Source organism: Salminus brasiliensis, chromosome 7 (genome assembly GCF_030463535.1).
Source record: "Salminus brasiliensis chromosome 7, fSalBra1.hap2, whole genome shotgun sequence".
NCBI lineage: Eukaryota > Metazoa > Chordata > Actinopteri > Characiformes > Bryconidae > Salminus > Salminus brasiliensis.
The window spans coordinates 20,764,294-20,788,103 of record NC_132884.1 but is presented as its reverse complement, the minus strand read 5'-3'; the positions used below and the strand labels follow the sequence as shown (position 1 = coordinate 20,788,103).

Sequence of the window (23,810 nt, the reverse complement as noted above, 5' to 3'; positions counted from 1 at the left end):
TCTGATTATCACCCATATAGACCACAAGCAGGCAGGGACAAGGTAGAGTTCATTCATACTTCATACAAATGCAGTTTATGAAACAGGAAGAAGACTGGAAAGAAAAGCCCAAGACACGAGGAAAGGAAAAGGTGGCTTTGTGACCCGGAAGGAATTCCTGGAGAGGAGGCTTATCGGAATGCGGTCATTCTGGGCGAGCGGCAGAGGTTTACAGTTTAACTGCAGTGTCCCACTGGGGTAGGATACAGGAGAAAGGGGGGGGAGGGGGGTTGGAGGGGAAACTGCATTAGAGCCACTTGGCTGACGGCCTGCACAAACACAGAAAGAGAACTGTGCTGTGGAATTTTGCATATGAGGTTCATCTCTCTGTAACTCTGGCCTGTTCCTCCTGGTCCACAAAACCAAAGAATGACCAGTTTGCTGGAGTCTCGTTAGGCAGAGTGTCCGAGAGCTGAAAGGTTGTTAAATTTCCCAAAATATACAACTATCCCAGAAATCCGTTCATGGATGGCTGAGACAGTTCCATTCCTGCATAAATCAAAGGACATATTAATGTGCAGTCCGTGTAGGCAAACTCTACACCCCCCAGAGGTAGCAAAGGCCTTGACCATGTGCTCAGGAACATGTTGGTACTTTGAAACCAAAGAAACTATATGAGAGCATACTTATGAAAGAGCATGGTTGGTGGTTTCTAATAGGTTTCTGGTATCAGTTTTTCCAACCTCATTCTAAATTTAAATTGCAGTGTACTCCAATCAGTTTGCAGTCTGCAGAAGTCCACTGAAGTTTTTATCTAGACCATTCAGTGTCCTTTCATCAAAATGTCAACCTTAACCATGGTAATGGTTATTCCTGAGCATCATTCTACCTCAAAGCTGAATTGCCATGGTTAATTTCCTTTCTATATACTGTACCTCTTCTTCTGGTGTGTATATATGTGTGTGTATATATATATATATATATATATATATATATATATATATATATATATATATATATATATATATATATATATATATATATATATACCAGGCCTGCCCACATCTTCTACTTTGCACTATTTACAGTCCCTGATGGCTACTGAATTTTTTTTACCGCAGTTACACAGGGCTGGGACTAAATCATAGAAGAATAGTAGTTCATTATTCCTCAGTCTTCAGTATTTGTTTACTGTGGCATTTTTCCAATGTGCTCGGACTCCAATCCAGTGAAAAAGGAAACCTTTGTCTGAAGAAAAAAAAAAAAAAAAAAAAAACCCTAGCAAAAAACTTCAACCCTTACTAAATGTCAAGTAGCCACATAATTTCAAAATTCCTTTGAAAGCAGGGTCTCATTTCAGTGCACGTAACCATATGAATTAAGTCGCAAAAAAAAAATAAAATAATTGTATGTAAATAAATAAATAAATAAATACACACAAAAAGGTATTACTGTATTAGTTGGTTATGGATTTTTTTCTGCCACTTCAAGGGAAATGGTGCTTTTGATACTTGTAGTCACGACTGGGCTTCAGGAACACTGGAGAGCTCCACATCACTGCCAGGCTCCTCTATATATAGTAAAATGTGTCGCTCACTGTACCTGGCCTCACATCCATGGCTTTTGTAAAAAGGGAGTTTAAAAAGCAAGCGCTGTGCGAAAAAACAAAAGCTGGACTAAAATCTCTTCAGCCAGCCAACTATGCACTGCAGAACAGGATATCAGCACTAATTGGTAAGTTAATAATAAAAAAAAAAGTTCAGATTGCAACTCATTTATGTTCAATGTTAAAAACAGATGCGGATATGGGTGGAGTCTTCTATCTGAACCATGTTTTCATTTTGTCCGTATTTGTGCATTTTTCTAGAAAGTTTACGGACATAGGGCTAATGGGGCACTACCACTGGAAGGGGGTGGGGGCAGTTTAGCCAGTAATTCAAGCAAAACATGATTACTGCCATATGGGACATGGCGAAGAAGCGGAAAACAATTTTTTCATCAGCAATTTACATCATTTTTATAAACAATTACATCGCTGCCCGTTTTGACATTACCACACCCACCACAGGTCACCAATACTGCCCTCTACTGGCCAACGTAAAGGATGCATAGAAGTATGTGGGCAGTGACGTTAACAGTTGAAACGGATGTATTCATAGTCGTATGTAAAGGAAGTATAAATGAGCCTAAGAAATGATGCTAAGTGAAGCGAGGCTACGGTATGGTGAGCTATGCAGCCTTTAGTGTGAGCTGTCGCAGTACCTCCTTGTAAATCAGTCAATTGGAGCAAAACTCGCCATAAAAAGGTTGAAAAGAGTTGTAAATGGGCCTGTAAAATTGCATCTGAGGCCCAGTTTTCCTGCCCAAATCAAATTCACATACTTATTATTAATTCCCTGAAGAACAACTTAAAATACTTAATAAATGCATTCTATGGCACCTTTAAAGCTGTTTGGTCAGCTTTGCTTCACATTAAAGTTAATGTTGAGAAGAGTTGAAAGAATATTAAGGCTTAAATCTCAGGTACCCAAAAGTATTTTTTTTATTTTAAAAGGAAAACAAAAATGACATACACGCATAAGTACACTTTTCACATTAATTTTCATAGATTAAGGACTTAGCGTTCGCATTCCTTCTGAAATTAGGAGTTGATCAATGAAATGAAGTGGTCTCTGTCTAAAACAAACAAAAATAATAATAAAAAAACTAACTCTACTGGATCAGATTCAAAGGAGAGGGTGAAGGCTGGAATCAAAGCAAGGACGATCAAGGAATCAAAGCCTGTCTTTTCTCAAAAGGTTCCCAAGAATCTCTCGAGAGCTTTCTGCAGAGCAGAGCTCCAGTTTGAGGCTAATCTACTTATACAGCCTGTCTGAATGAAATCAAGAGACAGAGTGGACCAAACAGGCATTATTACAATCTGGCAAGGTTCCATCTGTGGCCAAAGAGCACCACAGAGGTAGTCAGCGGGGTCGCGGCTTGGCCTGCCCGCTCTGATTAAAGGGCTCATATTCTTGAAAAACAAAAATCATCACTCAAAGAGATTCAATGTCCTGTGTAAACAGCGCTCAGTACATACGGACTATATATGGAAACTAAGCTGCCAAAACAGATCAGTATGAAGCAATTGTTTTAGCATGCCCATTCACGTAAACTAAAAAGAGTTTTTAAAAGGCAGGGTAGCCAATCAGAGCAGTGCTCATTTACATAAATCAGTCTTAAAGGCACAGAAATAAAAAACAGCCTGTTTAGAGACAAGAGAGGTTGATAGATAATCATGCAAAATTAACCATGACTGTCTTTGGTGCAAAAACATCATAGAAAAAAGAAAAGAAAAACATAAAATACAAGACAAATGTAAAAATATGGGCCCAGTGTGCTCAAATTCCCTGGAAGGGTGTTCAAAACCAGGACTGTTGTTATACAGACTTTAATATAAGAAATGCTTACCATCCTTTGAAGTGCTGAAATTTCTAATAAGTGCTTGCTACATTTTTCACTGAGCTTCTGTGGGACTAAGTGAGAAGGGCAGGCCTTGTCTTTGTGATCACCTTGCTTTAATTTTACCATCCAAACAAGTGTGAGGGGAAAGGGGGAAGGTGTCTGGTTGAGGAGTTACTGCAAAGTGCTAAATGAGCAATGTGTCCATCTGAAGAGCAGACACCCAGGCTTCATAAACAAACCTTTGACCATCTAGGGCAAATCTGCTGCTGCAGCTACAGCTTCAAAGCAGCATCAAAACCCAAACAGATGTTCATTATTACCAAGGCCAGCCAGAGCACATCGCAATATGCATTCATACTGTACTGTTATAGATTCAAGCCTTTCAAAAGGTAAATGGATTATTTGAAGGTCAATTAAACAAAACAACTGGGCTGGGCCTTTCTAAAAGAGAACAGAAAAATGTGCCACTTCCAGACCATTTCCAAAAAACAGAATTTTGACATGCCTAACTGTGCTAATGCCACATTGACATGAAATTGGAGGGTAGGTGGGTCCAGGGTTGTCCAAGGATGGAGGTTTCTGCCCTCCTCAGGGGCATTGTTAGTCGGATGGCTATTCTACCCCTTACCCAGTCACTTTGACTGCTGCTCACCCGCGCTTGTGAGAGTAGAGAGGCCTTAGGAATATATGTTACAGATCTAATGGATACATGCTGAAAGGCAACTTGCCTGCTCTCAAAATGACAATGAGAATGAACTCTCCCTTGGCTCAGATACCAAAGACCATACAAGCAGATTTCCACCATCAAGTGTTTGCCATCGCTCCAGCTTATTCTTTTTCACCATGGTTTTCTTAGTTTCTAAACAGTTGGCACATGGGAGTTTGAAATAAGGGCTTATTGTCCTTTTGAATTCATCTCTGTGGAATCCAGAACATCTCGCTTTTTAAGTAAGCGGCTAATGTACAAAACCACTGCTGAAAAGTGCCAAAAGGAATAACCACAGGAACGCAACGCCACAAAAACTATCAACTGAAATCTGGTTCAAAATGGAACGGAAAAGCAGCGAATTGCTTTCGGAGAGAGCCTTCTCAAATCGGCCCCTGGGCATGGCGAAGCAGGGTAAGAAGGCAGGAAATTGAAATGGGATTTTCAGAGGAGAAAGGAAAAAGGAAATGACATCACCCAAGAGGGGGGAAAAAACTGCATCAACTGTGCCCCATCTTGCGGTTTAGAACTCTATGTACTCATGGAACGCACCACGGTTCAGAAACCAAAAGCATTTCAGTGGCCTGGACGCTACACAAAAACACAACTGCACGCAGCTGACGGTCCCTGTTAAGGCACTGTGTAATGTCTAGCATAATAATGTCAACATTAATGCATCAGATGGGCTCGTGCAAGGAGAAAAACTATTCTAGAAGAGAGAGACCAAGATGAGCACAGTGAGTAACAAGAGTAAAGACCTGAAGAGCTTCTAAAACCTTAAACTGCAGGAAGAACAATTTGTAGTGCAGGATCTATACAATTATTATGAGAAGTACCAAAGTCAGCGTTCCTATAAAGCTCTCAATCAGGAAGGCCACATTGTAAAACTTCATTATTCTGTACTATTGTGGAAAGGAGAACAAGAACTGTATACTTAGCTATCCGTCTATTTCCCCATCTATCTGTTATTATATGTATGAGTACTGTGCAGTGTTTCAAAACCACTTAAACAGATGCTTCTGCCACAGACTGTGTAACACTGAAATAGATACAAATAAACATAAATACAGTGAAACGTGACATTTGTCAGAATGTGGTGTTGGTATGTTCTATTCATGTATTGTTCCCGACTGTTATGTGTACTCCAGCCACCAGAAGATCTTGTTTTCATTTAATGAAAGATATGCAAGATATTGCATTGAATCACAATGTACACACTTTTTTGTACTTTTTGTAATGTCAGTTACATTTGTGGAAAATGGACCAACATAAAAAAAAGACATGGTCCAAAATTGATTGAAATAAAATTTCACTGAATAAATGTGTAGTGTTTTTTGGGTTTTTTTTTTCCTTTGCTGCAAAAACCTCAAAAGCCGCAGTTTCTGCATTTGAATCTGGAAGTTGCTCTTTATATCCAAAAATGTCATGAATAGACCAACAAAAATGCTAACAATGACTCAAAAAGCTCAATAAAAGCATTTTTTATTAACTTCTATTGAAAAGTAAAATTCTGGAGAATTGTGTGTGTGCGTGTGTGTGTTAATGATCTATTTCTCCAATGGATATGAAGTTTGAATTCCGTTTCTGTGGTTCTTATAACTCTATGCAGAAGGTTGCATATCATTTAAGGATCATTTTACATTCACTCTAAGCAGTGGTATTCACAGCTTTTTACAACGCTCTGATTACATTCTCTGGTGTATGGACCAAAACAAAAACCCTTATACAAATGCTAATCTATGTGCATCTATGCTATCCGATACAGAGGCTTGTCTAAAAAAAAAAAAAAAAGATACACGTGCAATATAGAGAGTCAAGTGTCAAGTGATACAGCACTAGCGCCACAGAAAAGCATCATAAGTCACAATAAGAGCTGACAGACATGGGGAAACTACTTAACAGCAGGGGTCGCTGTGGAGTGAAGCTTATTTTTATACAATAAAATAAGGCGAGAGCAAGCCTCAACCAAAATTTTGACTTAAGCTTGTTCTTCAGCATGGTGGAGAGTGACTGCTGCCGATTACTGACAGAATCAGCTTCCCGCTCATTCCAGAGAGCCCTGAGCAGAACTGCACACGAGAGCTGTACAAAATTAACATCAATCATTGTAGACGGGTTAGAAAAGACCAGACATTTTTGGTGCAAGTGCCAGCAAGAACGTCCACATACAGCTGATAATCAAGGGGGAGAGAGGGCAAACTGTGTGCTGTGCACCAGCACAGTGGTGATCTTTGACTTGCCGGTTAAACAATTTGCTATATTTCATTAAAGTTTACCAAACAATTATTAGGTTAATCTCTTGACAGTTCATTTGAATAAATTTGGTATTATGGTATATAAATTGAGCACTTTTAAACATTAATCAGCTAGTATACAGATTTCCGTTTTGCAAGGCGGAAATTATGCATTCTGCTAGGACTACAATTGCACCTACAATATCAGCTTTATCATCGTTCTCCTTCAAGGTCCCCAGCCCAACACTGGCACTGAATGATTTGGGCCATCACCAACCAGTGCTATCTGCACCGAGGACCAGCCTATTCATCAAGTATAAAATATATTAAAATATAAGGCATAGCAACAAGCATTTTATAGATCAGAGAAAATCGAAAAGGTATCGAACCTGTATTTGAAGAAGCAGACCAAAAATCCCTAGTGTCAGTCGCAAATCATACAAGAGTGATTGTAGACCCAGAAAGCGTGTTGGAACAAGACAGCATGTACAACAAAGCAGACATTCAGAAACTCACACCAGACACACCAGAAAGGGAGAAGGACTAGTGGATAAGTGCACCATTAGTGAGAGAAAAGCGGCAGAGCGAGGTGCTAAAAGGAAGTGCACACTATGTTATCAATGATTTTGTGGTGGAAAGAGAAGTGCTGCGTCATGTTCAGATTTAAAGAAAAGTTACTCCACCTGGCCCAGGGGTTTCTTGGTATTTAGATGGATTCCAACCCTGGTCTTAACATGGTTTGACCCCTGCCCTGCATATGTTAGTGTCTTTCCTTGTCTTACGCACCAGATTCAACTAACCAGTTAATTAGCAAACACATCGGGTGTGTATGAGAAGGGAAAACACTAAAGGACACTCCAGGTAAAGAGCTGGAAAACACTGTTCCAGCATATACAGCACTGTAAAGTGGGACGACTAAACTTTCCCATAGTGTGCAATTTAACACTATGCGGGGATTTGAGCCCCCCCACCTCAAAGCATTTAAAATTGTCTGATGGGTCTGCAAAGACACTGTCCCACACATTCCCACAGTTACAGACTGACTAATTACCTTGATCCTACCCTGCGCGTGGCATAAGCAAAAGGAGATGCTTTGTGAACAAGGTGGATACAGGAAGGGGGCCCTACATCTTAAGCTGAGTAGTGCTAGGGGGGTCCCCGAGGCCCAATGCTTGAAGGTTGTGGCACTCCAGGAGGAAGCTTTCCACCCCTGTGCCACTGAGGAGCGGGTTGCTGAAGAAGAGGTTCTGCTCTGGAGGCAGTCCTCCGTCTGAACCCCAATCCGAGTCGGACTCGGAGCTGCCATTGGCTGAGCCTTCGGTGGCCGTAGGTGGGTAGCTTAGCTGCTCCAGCTGCTCCACCAGCTCGTTAAACTGCATGGCAGAACTAGCCTCTGAGCGCACAGAGTACGCTGGGAAGTTGACCATGGAGCTGGCCTCAGAGAGGTTTTCAGAACCTGGCAGGCGCAAAGAGGAAGATGAATCCGGACCACCAAAGCCTAGGGACAGCGAGTCACCAGCTGAGCCCAGCGGCAGATTATCCAGAGAGCTGCATTCTGACTGGTTATTGACCAGCGAACTGGTTTCAGAACGGCCGAAAGCGCCCTCCGAGAATGCGGTAGCATTACCATTTAGGTCTCCCAGATCCATAGCATAAGACGCATTCTGTGCGGCATTATCATCATAGTCAAAGCGTTCGGCTTTCTCGTCAAAACTGTACGAGTACGCCTCTGCTCCGCCCGCATAAAACGACATTTCGGTAGGATCGTCGTCTATGAACTCCTCGCTAACCTGCAGCTGTGCACAAACCAGCGGAAACATAGGAATCGGCCTGCCGCGCATTAATTCCGCCTCAAATTCCTCAGGAGTGAGGAAACCCTTCCTGGAAGCCCCACCCCCTCCCATCCCAAGACTGCCCAGTCTGCCCCGCCCACCTTCACCCACACAGTTACCATCCTCATTGCCATTTTGGGAGGGCCACGGACGAGTGGAACTACTCTCTACACACACAAACTGGGGGCTGCAATCTACTGCCGCCACTTTATGAGGGGCACCTGGGAAGGCGTAGTTAGACAGTGGGTTGGTCTTGATGGGCTCCTCCTTCACAGGGCTGGGGGGTCTGACCGGCTGCTGATGCTGCTGGATATGCTGAAGCTGAGGCTGAGGCTGGCTCTGCTGGAGCTGAGGCTGGATCAGGGTCTCCATCCGCACAGGAGAGCTGGGGGCGTGCAGAGAGTGGAAGGACACGGTGGCAGAGGAGGGTGAAACAGTCCTAAAACTGTTGTTGAAGGACAGATTCTGAGGTGGGAGAAAAGACAACATAAAGAATAAGGGTCAGTTTTAATTATGGCACAGAAGCTATTTAAAATTCGTAATAATTACAGGAATATTGTAACTTATTTTTACATCAACACACATGTAACAATTCTATCAGAACATTGAGGAACTTTTGGAGGTTCTTTAAATAAACCTTCTAGGAACCCTCTTCTTCTAAAAACCTTTTCTTGAAAAGTTCCTCAAACTGAAGAACCTCCAAAAGGTTCCTCAAGGACTTACACTTTTAACAGTATAGGCAAGTTATTATATAGAACAACAGACTAAGGACACTGCTCATCATATACATTTTGGTAAAGAGAAAATTGTGTACATTAATAATTCCTTTAATAAAGTTGGAGAACTCTGTTCTCTCCACTGACCTGCCTAGGTAGATCAGTGGCCAAAGAGCGAGATGACATTCGAATCTTACTGTTCCTCCTAATAAAAACAATACACAATAGAGAAGGGATGGAATTATTTATCATTAGTTTAAGCATGAATAAGGCTCAGGACAAAAAAGGAAAAAAATAAATAAATAATTAAAATTAAAAAAGGGTTATATTAATATTGTTTCACCTCTGGTAAGGCGTTCTTCTCACCCCACTGTCCCTCACATACTCCACCAACTGTTTCTGGGTCCGCCCACTGTCCAAAAAACCACAAACAAAAAAAAAACCCATAAACCAACAACTTCACATCATACCTGTTCTCACAAACATTTCATTCATTCACTGCAAGTGTATACGCGCTAAATATGACCCATAGTCTACATTTCTGCCTGTAATTGTGTGATTTCCCTCTAGTTGTTTTTATGGGGTTTATGTACCAAAAGAACCATGATCAATTTTGAAACAACCATTTTATAACTTCGCTGCTCCTGTACCTTTAAGACTAATACGTTTTGTAATTGGATGCCCTGTATTGTGCCTTGTTTAAATGCTGTCCAGTCTAAAACACTTTACAGCTGTGAATAGATGAGGTGGTACTAAATGAAAATGAATTTGTGACTGTATGAGTGCAATGAATCTCAAGTTAAAAAGGTAAAGGATAAAAAAAAGGTGCACGTATTCGTCACTGTACAGTGTGGACTGTTCAGCGAAATGTGTCCTCCGCATTTAACCCATCTGGTAGTGAACACACTCACACACACACACACACGTGTTAGGGGCAGTGAGTACACACACACACCCAGAGCGGTGGGCAGCCAACTCCAGCGCCCGGGGAGCAGAGAGGGTAAAGGGCCTTGCTCAAGGGCCCAACAGTGGCAGCTTGCCGAGCCCGGGAATCGAACCCACAACCCTGTTATCGATATCCCGGCGCTCTAACCGCTGAGCCACCACTGCCCAGAAACACTTGTTGTAAAGCGTGACCACTATTGGCATTCATTGGCACATTATGCCCAAAAAGGCAGATGCTTTATTTTGGCATCATTTCCCCTGCCATGCCATCCATCCATCCATCCTGTACCCAAGTACTCATTCTGATTTTGGTTACTGCTTGCTAACACAGTCAGCACAGACAGAGCCAAGTAACACAGTCGCCGCTCCTGCTGCATGTTTACTGTCAATACTGGAACCAAAACAGTCACTGGAGAACACATCTACAGGATCAAAGAGCTGTATGGCACCACAACACTTTATTAACCGTTTTCTGACACTAACATGACGATATGACGAATGATTGTGTTGTACGGTTGGTGGCCCAAAAAAAAAAAAAAAAAAAAAAAAAAAAAAAACTGTCCTTCAAAAGAGCAGCTAAACATATTTAGTACTCAGTAGAGCACTCTACACACAGTTAAATGCTCAGTTACAGTACCAATAATTTTTTTTTTCAAAACTAACAAGTACTTTCTCCAAATTCAACACAAATTATTATTGAAGTTATTCGTCCCCTTCATTACAAGCTACTTTAGTACTTAATAAAGTGCACTCTTGCTGTTATGACCTGCTGCAAACTATGCATAGACAGACACCAGCTTGTGTCAGCGTTTCTGAAGGATCATTACCCATTACTCATGGGCAATGGCCATGTTCACTAACATTTGTGGGTTTATGGATTATTCCCCTCAAGACATGCCACTGTTTCAAACATCCCTGAAAAGTTCCAGCTTCTCTTCAGGACTATGGATTAGCAGTATGTCTGGAAGAGGAAGAATGAAACATAGGCTGAAAAAGAACACCCTGCCTACAGTGAAGCATTGCGGTGGCTCAGGCGGCTTCCTCTGGCACTGGAAACAATGAAGTAAAACAATTTAATCAAGTATCAGGAGATCCTAGGAGAAAACGTCATGCCTTCTGTGAGGAAGCTGAAGCTTGGGCGTCATTGGACCTTCCAACAAGCGTACTCCCAAGACTTGGTTTCAGAAGAAGTCCTGGAAGATTCTGGAGTGGTCGTCACACAGAAAATCTTTGGTGGGATTTGAAGTTGTTTGCAGCACATTAACCCAAGAATATTAGTGAACTGGAGGCCATTGCCCATGAGGAATGGGTAAAGATCCTTCAGAAAATGCCAACAAGGTGGTGTCTGGTTATGCATCGTTTGCGGCAGGTCATAACAGCAGGAGTGTGCTCTACTAAGTACTGAAGTAGCTTGTCATGAATAGTCAATAAAAGTGGTATTTTGTGTTGATTTTTGGAGAAAGTACTCCATTTAGCTCTGTTGAGCATTTTTTTTTATTGTTTTTGTTTGATTAGTTTATTGCAGACAGCTGAAGGGGGGGGGGGGTGTTAAATAATGTTGCTACTGTAACTGAGCATTTAAATGTGTGTTTCAGATGTGCTTCAATATGTACATATATAACATGCATATGTGTACGCACGCAGTACCTGTATCTGAAGGAAGATCCTCTGGTGAAGAGGATGGCTTTGGATTTAGGTTGTGGTTGATCCAGCAGACGGAAAAAGGAGTGGTGTTCCACACAACTTTTCCAGAAGATTTTACACTGGTCCCGACTGGCCATCAGGAACTCCAGCGTGTCCCGGTGAGGACCCTAAAGCGCAAAAAGAGAGAGGGAGGAACAATCACTGAACAAACAAAGCATGAGATCTGCTGAAAGAAACACATGGTACTGATTTTTATCTCTCAATGTAAGTGATCTCTGAAGAAAAACAAACGTCACTCATGACAAGATGGGATTAGGAAATTGATCTATTCAACAAAACGGCTGAACTTTAATTTCATTAGCTGCTTGTACAACAGTGAATTATACCCACATGAACCTCTGGGTGAAGTTTAATTAGAAACCTCTTCCTTTTGAAGCTCAGTTTGCGAATCTTGGACCAGTTGAATGTGTTGATCTTGGTGTTGCCCTGAGGAAGAAATTTGGGGTAAATATTACACAGCTGAGCCACTTTTACTGGCCAAAACCCAAATTAATGAACTCTGACAGGAGGCTCATGTTCACCTGGAAGACCAGCAGGCCCATGTGGGCGACTGACAGGTTGATCTTGGTGCCCTCTCGATCGGCTGCCGGATGGAAGCGCACGCCATACATCTCCAGTTTGCGAGCGATCTCCAAAACCTGGAAATCTGACTCGGCTGGTGTCTGACCCCTAAATGAGACAAAGACAGGAGGGATTACCTAGGTGGAGAAGTTATTTGATAGATAAAGATAAATGTTTTCTGTTGAATGTTTCCTGTTATGTCAGGGATTCAGTCAAATGAGTCATTAATGTTACACAAATACTTACAGGTTCATTATTAGTAATTACATTTATTACAAGGCTTGGTTTGGCAGTCACCAGGTAATCACTGACTAATGATTAATGGTCTGTTAATAGTCAAGAGTACAAATCCTGTTTCGCATCTTAATCTCAAGCAAAGCGCAAGCCAGGACAAGACAAACACTCTTGAATAAAGCTCAGGTTGCTATTAAAAGGCACTCCTAGGCCTACTGTGGAGGAAGGAAGATCATTCAAATGTACCCTCTTTTATCGTCTACAGCAGCCATCGCCACCCTTTTAGGGCATATGGGATTCGCCTCAAAGTGCAAGATTACAACCAAATGGCATGTAGGACAGGACTAAAGCTTTAGCCAGAAGTCCAATCATCTGCACGTTCATTCCAAGCTCAGGGTAATCGTGGACCAGAATTGGCCCAGCGCCACATTATCAGCACATTCTAATTTTGTTCATCCTTTAAGCTGTGAAATCTGCTCAGGCCCCTCCTCTGGCCATGCAGCTGTATGGCTAATAAAGGGGTCTTAACCGCAGGATTAGAATCGTGGCCTAACAGAGCCAAGCTGAACCTTAAGCACCTCTCTCACAGCGAGCACATTATACACAAACAGAGAGGGCAGCGGAGAGGGAGAGATAAAGAAGAGTCAGACAGACAGACAGACAGACAGACAGACAAAAGGAGAAAAAGAAGAAAGAGGAGGGGTCAAGGGAGAGAGAGGGGTAGAGGAAGCAGGGATATTGAATGTTTACAAAACAGGGGTGTATAAACTCTTGAGATTCATAAATATATAGTAAACCAACTGCATAACAACTATGCAAGTAAATTAAGGTCATTAAAAGCACACACATATACAATGTAAAGCTGCCAGATTCAAATTATGCCAAAAAATGGGGAAAAAGCAAAAATGGTAATAGAAGGTTTTTCAGTTTACAGAAATGATGTGTGGGTGTGTATGTATGCATATAAACAATTTGAGTAGCTATATTGCCATAATTTTAAAAGCCTGATGATTGCATATATATATTTGTCTAATCAGTACAGATAACAGTGCCCCCATATGGTCAAGTCCACTTGAGATTATGTAACGCTTCTGTGGGCACAGATAATACTGGTGGGGGCATAAGCGCCCTTCATGTGTCACGTACATTAACCCTGTAGGCAGAGTGCACAACTAAAGTAGCAAAACACCAAACATACCTAGATTGGCTAAAAGATTTACTGTGCAAATCTGATTTTCTGCCTGACTATCACTTTATTGTGCATTCTCCTTACAAAATATCCACTGATCCTAGTTCATATTTTTTAATCAGGTGGATAAAAACGAAACAGAAATCCTAAAGGACCGTAACATTACTGGCCTAATCTGAAAAAATAAAGATGCTATTTCATCTTTGTCTGTTTTGCCTCTCCAATTTTTCAATTTCTCTTATCTCCTGTGCTCAGATCAGAAGAGCAGGCCGGCTCTGGAGGAAGGGCCCGTTTGGAGCGCTCGCATGGAACAGCTGCCTGACATTATCGCCATGTCTAATCCCCGTCTGCAAGCTTTTCAAACAACTTTCATGCATCTCTAAAAGGTCAGGCAGAGTAGAATCACAGGCTCTCTGGAATGGCCACTAAAGATCCCACAAATTCAGCACTGCCTTAAAATACAACACACTCTCTTTCTGTAATTATGTGTTACCGAAAACTGCAGATAATGGGAAGTCATTTTCTTGCTATGTGTGGTATGATTCTGAGTAATATTTAGCAATTCAACATCCCTGTTTTGATCAGAAACACCACTCTGATTTCCTAGGAAGAAGAAATGGAACATTCCAGAAAACTGTGCTATTAAGGGACTTGTTCAACTCGTTCAATTTAGTGCAGCAGATGTTGAATAAAAAATTCAGTACAGGAGAGTCTACTCTGAATAGTAGTTTTTAAGAATCTATCCCTAATGATGTATTCAGTCGGTGATTACATGTATTGTGAAAAATGTCTTTAAATATCTTGATCTAGTATTTTGACCATATTGTCCAGCCCTAGTATCACTCTTAACACATCTGCTCTGAAAGTGCAGAGTGCACATCATACCTGCTAATGAGAGGAGTGAGGAAGAGAAAGAACCAGGGACTTACAGGTGTCTGCGGTGGAGCTCCATAATCTTCTCCTGCAGATGTTCTTGATGCGGCAGCACCTTATTCAGCTTCAAAAAATCCCTGTCCGCGACATCATCGTAGTCGCCAATCTCCGCTGCGTGTTAAAGGGAGACAGGCAGAGTGAGATGTAAATTTCAAAAAGCAGGAAAGAAGCAAGACTCACTGTAATATATACTAAGACCATTTACATCTACTTTTCAATGCATCAATAATAATAATACAAAATTAACATAGCACTACTTATTATGTAGTAAACTATCTTAAGTCTATTTTTATTGTTTGGTCTTTAAAAACAAATACTTAAATATTCACTAAAACAAACAGACTATGTAATCAGCACTGAAGGCACTAGCATAATGATTTGAATGTTTTTTCCCCCTAAAGTGTGTGTGTATATATATATATATATATATATATATATATATATATATATATATATATATATATATATATATATATATATATATATATAGAGAGAGAGAGAGAGAGAGAGATAATTTTGGTGTTTTAAACAGCTTAAAAGGTTTGTTAATATATAATCACTAATATTTGTAGACATGACCTTGATTATCCTAGATAAACTAGCTTAGTCTCATACAGAAATAACATTTTATGCAGCAAAGTGTACCTTTAATTAAACATACAGGCACAGAACACTTCACATTTTTAGAACTGGTTCTGGAGCAACGTTCTACCTGATCTACCAGACACAAACTAATCCCCATACGTTCTTCACTGCTGGAGAGGAGGACAGACCAGTCCTATAATAAACTGCAGAGGAGAGAAATGTCTGCCCTCTCACTGTCCTCCTTAACGCTCTTTTGTTAGCGGACAATCTGAAACACGTTGACTACAAAAATGCCAGAGTGTCTTAAATAAACCAAGGGCTACTAAACTGTTCTGCATTTGTCAAACTCTTTCCTCCTGTCACTCTGCTAAAATATGCATAGAGGCAACAAGGGCTCAGAACAGGCTGGTTTAGAAACACCATTTTGGGACCCATTTTAAATAAATAAACAAAAACATTATATATGTTACATAATATTTCTGAAATATTTCTGGTAACAGGTAACTCAGGAACACCCCCTCCCATCACCTTTCCTAAGTGAAGAATGTATGAACAAATATGGTTTTATGAATAAATGATGAATTATTCCAATTTACATGGACAACCCTGATCCTTACAGTTTTCTACTTTGTGCACAGTTACTCTGGGCATACGCAAATTTGTGAACCACCTACAGTGGGGAAAAAAAGTATTTAGTCAATTGTGCAAGTTGTGCAAGTTCTCCCACTTAAAAAGATGAGAGAGACCTGTAATTGACATCATAGGTAGACCTCAACTATGAGAGAAAAAAATTCAGAAAATCACATTGTCTGATTTTTAAAGAATTTATTTGCAAGAATTTATTTGGTGGAAAATAAGTATTTGGTCAATAACAAAAGTTCATCTCAATACTTTGTTATATATCCTTTGTTGGCAATGACAGAGGTCAAACGTTTTCTGTAAGTCTTCACAAGGTTGGCACACACCGTTGCTGGTATGTTGGCCCCTTCCTCCATGCAGATCTCCTCTAGAGCAGTGATGTTTTGGGGCTGTCGGCAGGCAACACGGACTTTCAACTCCCTTCAAAGGTTTTCTATGGGGTTGAGATCTGGAGACTGGCTAGGCCATTTCAGGACCTTGAAATGCTTCTTACGAAGCCACTCCTTTGTTGCCCTGGCAGTGTGCTTGGGAACATTGTCATGCTGAAAGACCCAGCCACGTTTTATCTTCAATGCCCTTGCTGATGGAAGAAGGTTTGCACTCAAAATCTCACAATACATGGCCCCATTCATTCTTTCATGTACACGGACCAGTCATCCTAGTCCCTTTGCAGAGAAACAGCCCCAAAGCATGATGTTGCCACCCCCATGCGTCACAGTTGGTATGGTGTTCTTTGGATGCAATTCAGCATTCACTCTCCTCCAAACACAACGAGTTGGGTTTGTACCAAACAGTTCTACTTTGGTTTCATCTGACCATAAGACATTCTCCCAATACTCTTCCAGAACATCCAAATGCTCTCTAGCAAACTTCAGACGCGCCCGGATATGTACTGGCTTAAGCAGGCGAACACGTCTGGCACTGCAAGATCCGAATCCCTGGCGGCGTAGTGTGTTACTGACGGTAGCCTTTGTAACGTTGGTCCCAGCTTTCTGCAGGTCATTCACTAGGTCCCCCCGTGTGGTTCTGGGATTTTTGCTCACCATTCTTGTGATCATTTTGACCCCACGGGCTGAGATCTTGCATGGAGCCCCTGATCGAGGGAGATTAGCAGTGGTCTTGTAGGTCTCCCATTTTCTGATTATTGCTCCCACAGTAGATTTCTTCACACCAAGCTGCTTGCCTATTGCAGATTCAGTCTTCCCAGCCTGGTGCAGGTCTACAATTTTGTTTCTGGTGTCCTTCGACAGCTCTTTGGTCATCACCATAGTAGAGTTTGGAGTGTGACTGTTTGAACTCGTTAACAGTATAAAAGACACCTGTCCAAAACCTCAAACAGGTGTCATTAATACAGGTAATGAGTGGAGGACAGAGAAGCCTCTTAAAGAAGACATTACAGGTCTGTGACAGCCAGAAATCTTGCTTGTTTGTAGGTGACCAAATACTTATTTTCCACCATTATTTGCAAATAAATTATTTAAAAATCAGACAATGTGATTTTCTGAATTTTTTTTCTCATTTTGTTTCTCATAGTTGAGGTCTACCTATGATGTCAATTACAGGCCTCTCTCATTTTTTTTTTAAGTGGGAGAACTTGCACAATTGGTGACTGACTAAATACTTTTTTTTGCTAAATGTTAAATTAATTTATAAATGATATAGATTTTAATTATCTGTCACAGTAGACATTGTCTTGCGAAACTGGCTTGACTCAGGCTAGACCTGAAGCCTGGTCACCAAAAGTCATCCATTTTTGTACTGTTAGCATGCTAACCTTAGCTACCTTGCCAATCATAAACAGCAAACACACAAAGTAAATAATAATTATTGATAATGTCTAATACAGGCTAGTAGTGCTGGGCAATATGGTAAAAATACTATATCACGATACTGAAACACTTTTTTTGCAATACATGTAATCATAGACTAAAAACAACAGTAGTGACAGATTCTTATAAACTACTATTTAGATACTCCCCCATTCTGAATAGTGTGATTTTTATTCTACATCTTCTGCGCTTCATCTAATTAAACCAGTCTAATTACACTGTTTGACAGCTGATCAGTGTTTATTAAGCACCGACATTATCCTCGATAGGCTTTGAAAAGCATATCGTTCTCATGATAACAATTTATCACGATACAATAAAATATTGTCCTGTTGCCCAGCCCTACAGGCAAGCTGAACTGTGTGTGTGTGTGAGTGTGTTCACTACCAGATGGGTTAAATGCGGAGGACACATTTCGCTGTACAGTCCACACTGTACAGTGACGAATACGTGCACCTTTTAGATACAGGCTCGTCTTTGTGTGGGACTGCACTTAGCTAGGAGCTAACTTTATAATCAGCAGGCTGACCAACACAGCTACCACAAACAGTAAAAACACTACAACATTAGTATTAGCAGAAAACTATACTGTATACCAGGCGTGGTTGGCAGCAGCGAGGTGACTTTTGTGAAGTTAACCTGGGTTCAGCTCTGCTAAGCAGAGAAGCTGACTGGGTAACCGCAAACAAATACAACAGTGAGCATTATGCCAAAAAAACCCACATACTGGCTACAGTACATTGTGGTATACATAGTTTTAATATATAAAGCTGTGTACATAACTGCTGGGGTTTGGGGAAGTGGTAGAACATTAAAAATAACTGGTTAGGAGTCTGAATATCTTCCAGACCTTTATTGCTAACAAACAAGTGGCAATAAACCTATGATTCACCCTCAGGGAGATTTAGCGTCCTTGATACTCAATCAGACATAGGAACTAAAATAAGTTTCATGTAAAGCAGTTCTGTTTTGACTGTAAAAACATAACACTATGTTCTGGCTCTGTTCTGGCTCTACTGTAGAGCACGGACGATGAGGATTCATGCTTTACAGTAATAAACTCATGGCATAAATGTAGCAGCTCTATCAGAAACCATGTCATTATCTGAGGGCAAAAGGTTTTGAGTACTACTTCTCTAGCATTTAGCAGTTTGACAGCTCGAGATATGTAATAGCCCTTGTAAACAGCATGACTGTGGAGTCCAAATAATCCTACACCTGCATGGTGGACTTACACTGGACCAGGTGAGAGGCCAGCAGGGCAGCTGTGTTTTCTGTGCAGTGAAGTCTGCCTTCCATCAAATCTCTCTTCATCTGCAGGGAGAACAGGTACCTGCAGGAACACCCACACAGTCATGTGACAAAGCAGAAGGCTGTGATCCTATTCAAGCTTGTGCCAGTGATCCAGTTTCTCTAGTTAATTCCAGAAGAAACAATGACAGGAAGAAGGTGGCAGATTCTTTTTAAGATACCAGTGGAATGAAAATCAAAACTTAACCATACGAACTTAAGCACTGAAGGAATTGAAAGTTCCACTGTCAACAAAACTGTCTACACCCGCCCTCCCTAGGCACTAAGCCGTTTCCTGGGGATATCCTGCTAAAAGGACAGTAAAGCAGTAAAGGGCTGTTACAATTACATGGTTCATTAATATATTCATACATTATTTTATTAAATAAAAAACATTGCATGATAATAAATATCAACACTACTGATGTTGCCTTTATATCTACAAAACAGTAAAATTTCAGGAGCAGATAAACATGATTCTATTGGAACCATGTCTGGTGTCCACTAAAGTGGTATAAAGCCCCCCAGTATTGAGCTGTGGAGCTGTGGAACTGTGTTCTCTAGATCGATGATGGTGCTCCATCCAACAAGAGACAATGTACCAGGGCAAGTGTCCCAATACTTTTGTCCGTACATTTCTGTTGGTCTGTGTAACATTTTGTCACAGTGTAAAAAGGCAAGGTAAGAAACAGAGCCTGATGAATGCACTTATTTATATGTGTTTTCTGCCACATTCTGTAGTATTTTCACGTAAAAAAGCCTCCCTGGTTTATCTTGGGTGTTTTTTTTCTTGAATCTCTGAAAGGTTCTGCATGGTTTGTTATCATCTAGTCACATAAATCTATATCATCTGTCTTTTTCAATTCTAATTACTCACTGTAATAGTTGGTGCCATTATAACCCAGCCTTATAAAGCATCTGCTTTCACTCTGATATCACGGTACTGCATGGGTTGCATACTGTCAACAACTCAGTGCAGCTGCAGGTTTTATTCTTGCACAGCCACATACCTGGTGAATTCCTCCTGAAGCTGACCAGGATCAGGTGGGAAGAACTTCACGGACAACCGAAACAGCGTATTCATTGGTCCTATCATGGAAACCACACACACACACATAAATCTCTTAAAAATACACCCAAAAGTCTACTAAAAATAACACTAATCTGTCTCAGCACTTACGTCGCACTTGTTTCACAACGAGCTTGGTGGGCTCCAGCCAAACCTGGAACAGGGCACAGAACAACAGTGTTAGCATTCTACTGTAGAATTTTTTTACTCAGGAATTTGCTGGCATTTGGAAACAGCTTAATTCGTTTGCTCTTTCATGGTCATGTCCAGACCTTTCCAACTGTACACAACCAGCTTTGGGTCAAGTACACTTTTCAGATAAAGATAAAAAGCTGGAAAGTATTTCAGAGCTTACATCACTGCAACTTAGAAGAAGAAGGACTTCCTGCCTACTGTATTAACTGAGCTGTGATATTTGATTGCTTGTAGCACTGCTGTGATTCAAGTCAAGCTATGCAGTGTGTTTTGCTTCTAGCACTGTGAGGGTGCTCGCATGTGTGTGAAATTCCCACTTGTACTGCTTCTTCGAGGCGGCCCTCCTCCTTCTCTGTGCACATCTGGGACTGATTTGTGGCAGGAATGCACCTTTCATCACCACACCTTCCCTCACAATGCTCCCCCACTGGACAGCAGATCTCACTTTAACTCTTCCCTCACACCCACACATGCACCCTTGTATCAGCTGACTCACCCTTTACTCAAACGGGACCTAATGAACATCTAACCAGTTTGAACACTGGGTTAGCAAAACACTGATCCAGTCAATGGAAAGAGTTAATCTAGACAATCGCAACAGAAATACCCTTCTCTACACATATGCTACCCTAAAGGACTAGTTCAGCTACAATTGTGCAAATTCACTCAATTTCCCCTTAACACATTGTGTAGATAACATGTTTTATTAAAACCATATAATATCATACATGTAACATATCACCTATACAGAGGGAAGAAGTAATAAATAAAAAAAAATTATCAAGCTTCATGTAACATGGATCATAGCACTGTCCTCTTTTACAGATACAACAGAAAGCCACAAAAGCAAGGTTATTTAAAATGATGTGCCATGGTTTAGGTATGCAGTTTGCTAACTGGATGCTATAAGCTTCAATTACTTGTGAGCTATATTAGCCTCGTAGCTCCAGTACAAGACCAAAGAAGCAAATGTCCAGGTGCGTATTTTCCCCTTATTACTCTCCATGCTACATTCCAAAACTGACACCAGTATCTGCTGACTGATTATAGGCCTAATCTTATTACACCCTAATTTAGCATTGTGGCATCTCACCGCCACACACATTGTGTCAAAAATAAGTTGCAGAATAGGGGTGTAAGAGCTTTTACGAAATACTTGCAATCAGTCAGCATCCTTGACAGGCCAACTGACGAAAAGATTTAATTAGATCAAAACTAATTCAAATTGTATGGTTTCCCTTAACAAAGGACTAGCACATTGAGTATCTAGCCTGCACAAGTACACTGTATGTCTAAAAGTATGTGGACACCCCTTCAAATGAATTCATTTAGCTACTTTAAGTTGCACCCATTGCTGACACAGATGTGCCAGTATTGAGCTGTGGAATAGTGGAACCGTGTTCTCCATCCAATACTTTTGGTATGAGCTGGTGAACATCCAATATTCTGATCTCACTAACGCTGGTCAATAAATGAAATTCTCCCAAAAACATTTGAGCAGATGTCCCAATACTTTTGTCCATATGTGAATATGCAAATACTGAATGAAACATATAACATTGTGGTCACATAAAAAAGGCAACTTTACAGTAAAGAAGAAAAACTGGACTCAATGTAAAACTGGTATTTCTATTGGTCCATTAAGCATGACATTTCGACACAGTGTAACGAACAACTGCCAGATTTACATTATGTCAAAATGTAAAAAATTGATTCGAAGGTTTGTGAGCGTCAGGGACGAGATGTTTCTTCCAGACCTTCTACTTTTGACATGACCTTCTACAGATTTATGACAAGACCACCATATTCACCATTAGTGTTGGACACAGATGGAATGTGGCTTCTGTCTGTAACCAATCTGTGCAATGAACACACACATACACACTAGTAATCAAACACACAGTGGACAGCAAGCACACATTCCCAGAGCTGTGGGCAGCCATTGCAGCGGCGCCCGGGGAGCAGCGAGGGTGAGCCCTTGCAGTGGCAGCTTTGCCTAGCCCAGGTATCTAACCCACAACCCTGTCATCAATAGCCCGGAGCTCCAACCGCTGAGCCACCCCTGCCCCGACAGGACGCGCTATTGAGACTATAGGTGGTGGTTGGGATTCGTTCGGATATGAACATTTCCAGTTGTTTTCACTAGGAACAGAGAGCTGCAAAAAAGCTGGTCTCATTAGCAACACCAAGTCTTTTAGTAAATAGTACTAAGCTGAACCTTCAGTACCTACAAAAGTGACAGGTCACTAACACAGCTGACCGACAGTTACGACACTACTGTTGCTTAGCAACAGGGAGACGTGCACCCCAAAGCACAAAGCCACAAAACCAGCTGCAGCAGTGTGAAATCCCAAGAAACAGAAAAGGAAAGTGCAGTGTGAACCCCATTTAATGCACACAATCTAAAAACCACTGTTACACTTAAATTTTAACTAATTATCTGAAAATGCATGTCTGTTCTGAACCACACTGTCAAAGTAACACACTTATATAAAAAATAAGACTGTATTATACACAAATAATCATTTTATAAAATATTTGGACAAAATTAAAAATCACATATTTTACAGAAAGTTTTTTCACCAATATTCTTGAGATCTTAAAAAATGTTTAAATATGATTTTAAAAATACTGAATGATTACTACAAAAAAAATGCTGCAATAGAATCAAATGATGAATGATTTGGTTTCCCAATTACAAATATAGTGGTTGTTTGATTTCCTGGAAGTTCTTATGCTTAAACCTGCCTGTATCACAAAAGAAAATCTTTGAAGCACATGGAATCTATTATTAGCTGCTTCAGTCTCTATCAAACAGTTATTGTAAGACCTTCATATCTACGCGCTATTCCCAGCCCATCCAGCCCCTTTAGTCTACCCTGCAGTCTCTTCCTTTTTTAGATATGTGTTAAAGAACACCAACTTCAGCCCTTTTTTCTCTGTGCCAGACAGTTTTAAGCAACAAAGGCCAGAAAACCCCTGAAGACCAGAGAGGCACAAAACACACCATTATAAAACTGAGAGTGTTTTACAAGCTGAACTGCACTGAGAGTTTAGGCCACGTTCGCACAGCAGGTAAATGGGGTCCAAATCTTCTTTTTTTTTATACGCGAGAGATTTATTGTTTGTACAGCAACACATAAAGGTCACATTTTTTAACTCTCATTTAGGGCAATTTGATATCTGGTACTGAAATCAGGAACTAGACAATGTGATCTCAGTCTGAACAGGCAGATCCAAATCCAACATTATTAATCCAGCTTAATTTTTCGCCATAACTTCATGTGTGTGAGAATATCCTTTTTTTTTTTTTAGCAAAACCTTCAAAACCCCTCCCCTTCCACATACGCACAGAACCTAAAACTTTACCTGTAGCTGTATGTGTGAACACAAATGTCAGTTTCAGTAGAACCGGACACCTAATCCGGACTTTGTTTACGGCCAGCCCCCGATACAAAGTCCCGGTATTGTCCTGAGTGAGCAAACGTGTGACAAGAGCATGAAGTGTCTCCTGCACGTGCCACACAGACGCTGCCCTTGCCTTAACCACGTGATCCGTCGAATGCAGATGAACTCCTGTAGCGAGAATGCATCTGACAATGAAATGACATCTGGCTGTATGCGAAGTGTGATATGGGAGTTCATATGTGAAACTATTACTATTTACTATGGTTTATGCTTTTATCAGGACAAGCGAGGGGTAAATTGGTCTTTAAAATTAGGGTT

The 23,810-nt window shown here is 40.9% G+C and overlaps 1 protein-coding gene across 2 annotated transcripts in view; it reads right to left on the bottom strand.

Annotated features, from left to right (window-relative positions):
- Window positions 1–23,810, bottom strand: part of farp2 (FERM, RhoGEF and pleckstrin domain protein 2) — a 66,070-nt gene that overhangs the window by 17,691 nt on the left and 24,569 nt on the right. For both annotated transcript variants that reach the window (XM_072684066.1, XM_072684067.1), the window contains exons 4-13: window positions 20,001–20,043; window positions 19,831–19,909; window positions 18,766–18,863; window positions 14,474–14,588; window positions 12,082–12,229; window positions 11,891–11,986; window positions 11,504–11,667; window positions 9,255–9,323; window positions 9,059–9,116; window positions 8,417–8,660 (exon numbers count right to left, since the gene is read on the bottom strand). In XM_072684066.1, the coding sequence (XP_072540167.1) occupies window positions 8,417–8,660; window positions 9,059–9,116; window positions 9,255–9,323; window positions 11,504–11,667; window positions 11,891–11,986; window positions 12,082–12,229; window positions 14,474–14,588; window positions 18,766–18,863; window positions 19,831–19,909; window positions 20,001–20,043 (1,114 nt within the window). The remainder of the gene's footprint in view (window positions 1–8,416; window positions 8,661–9,058; window positions 9,117–9,254; window positions 9,324–11,503; window positions 11,668–11,890; window positions 11,987–12,081; window positions 12,230–14,473; window positions 14,589–18,765; window positions 18,864–19,830; window positions 19,910–20,000; window positions 20,044–23,810) is intronic.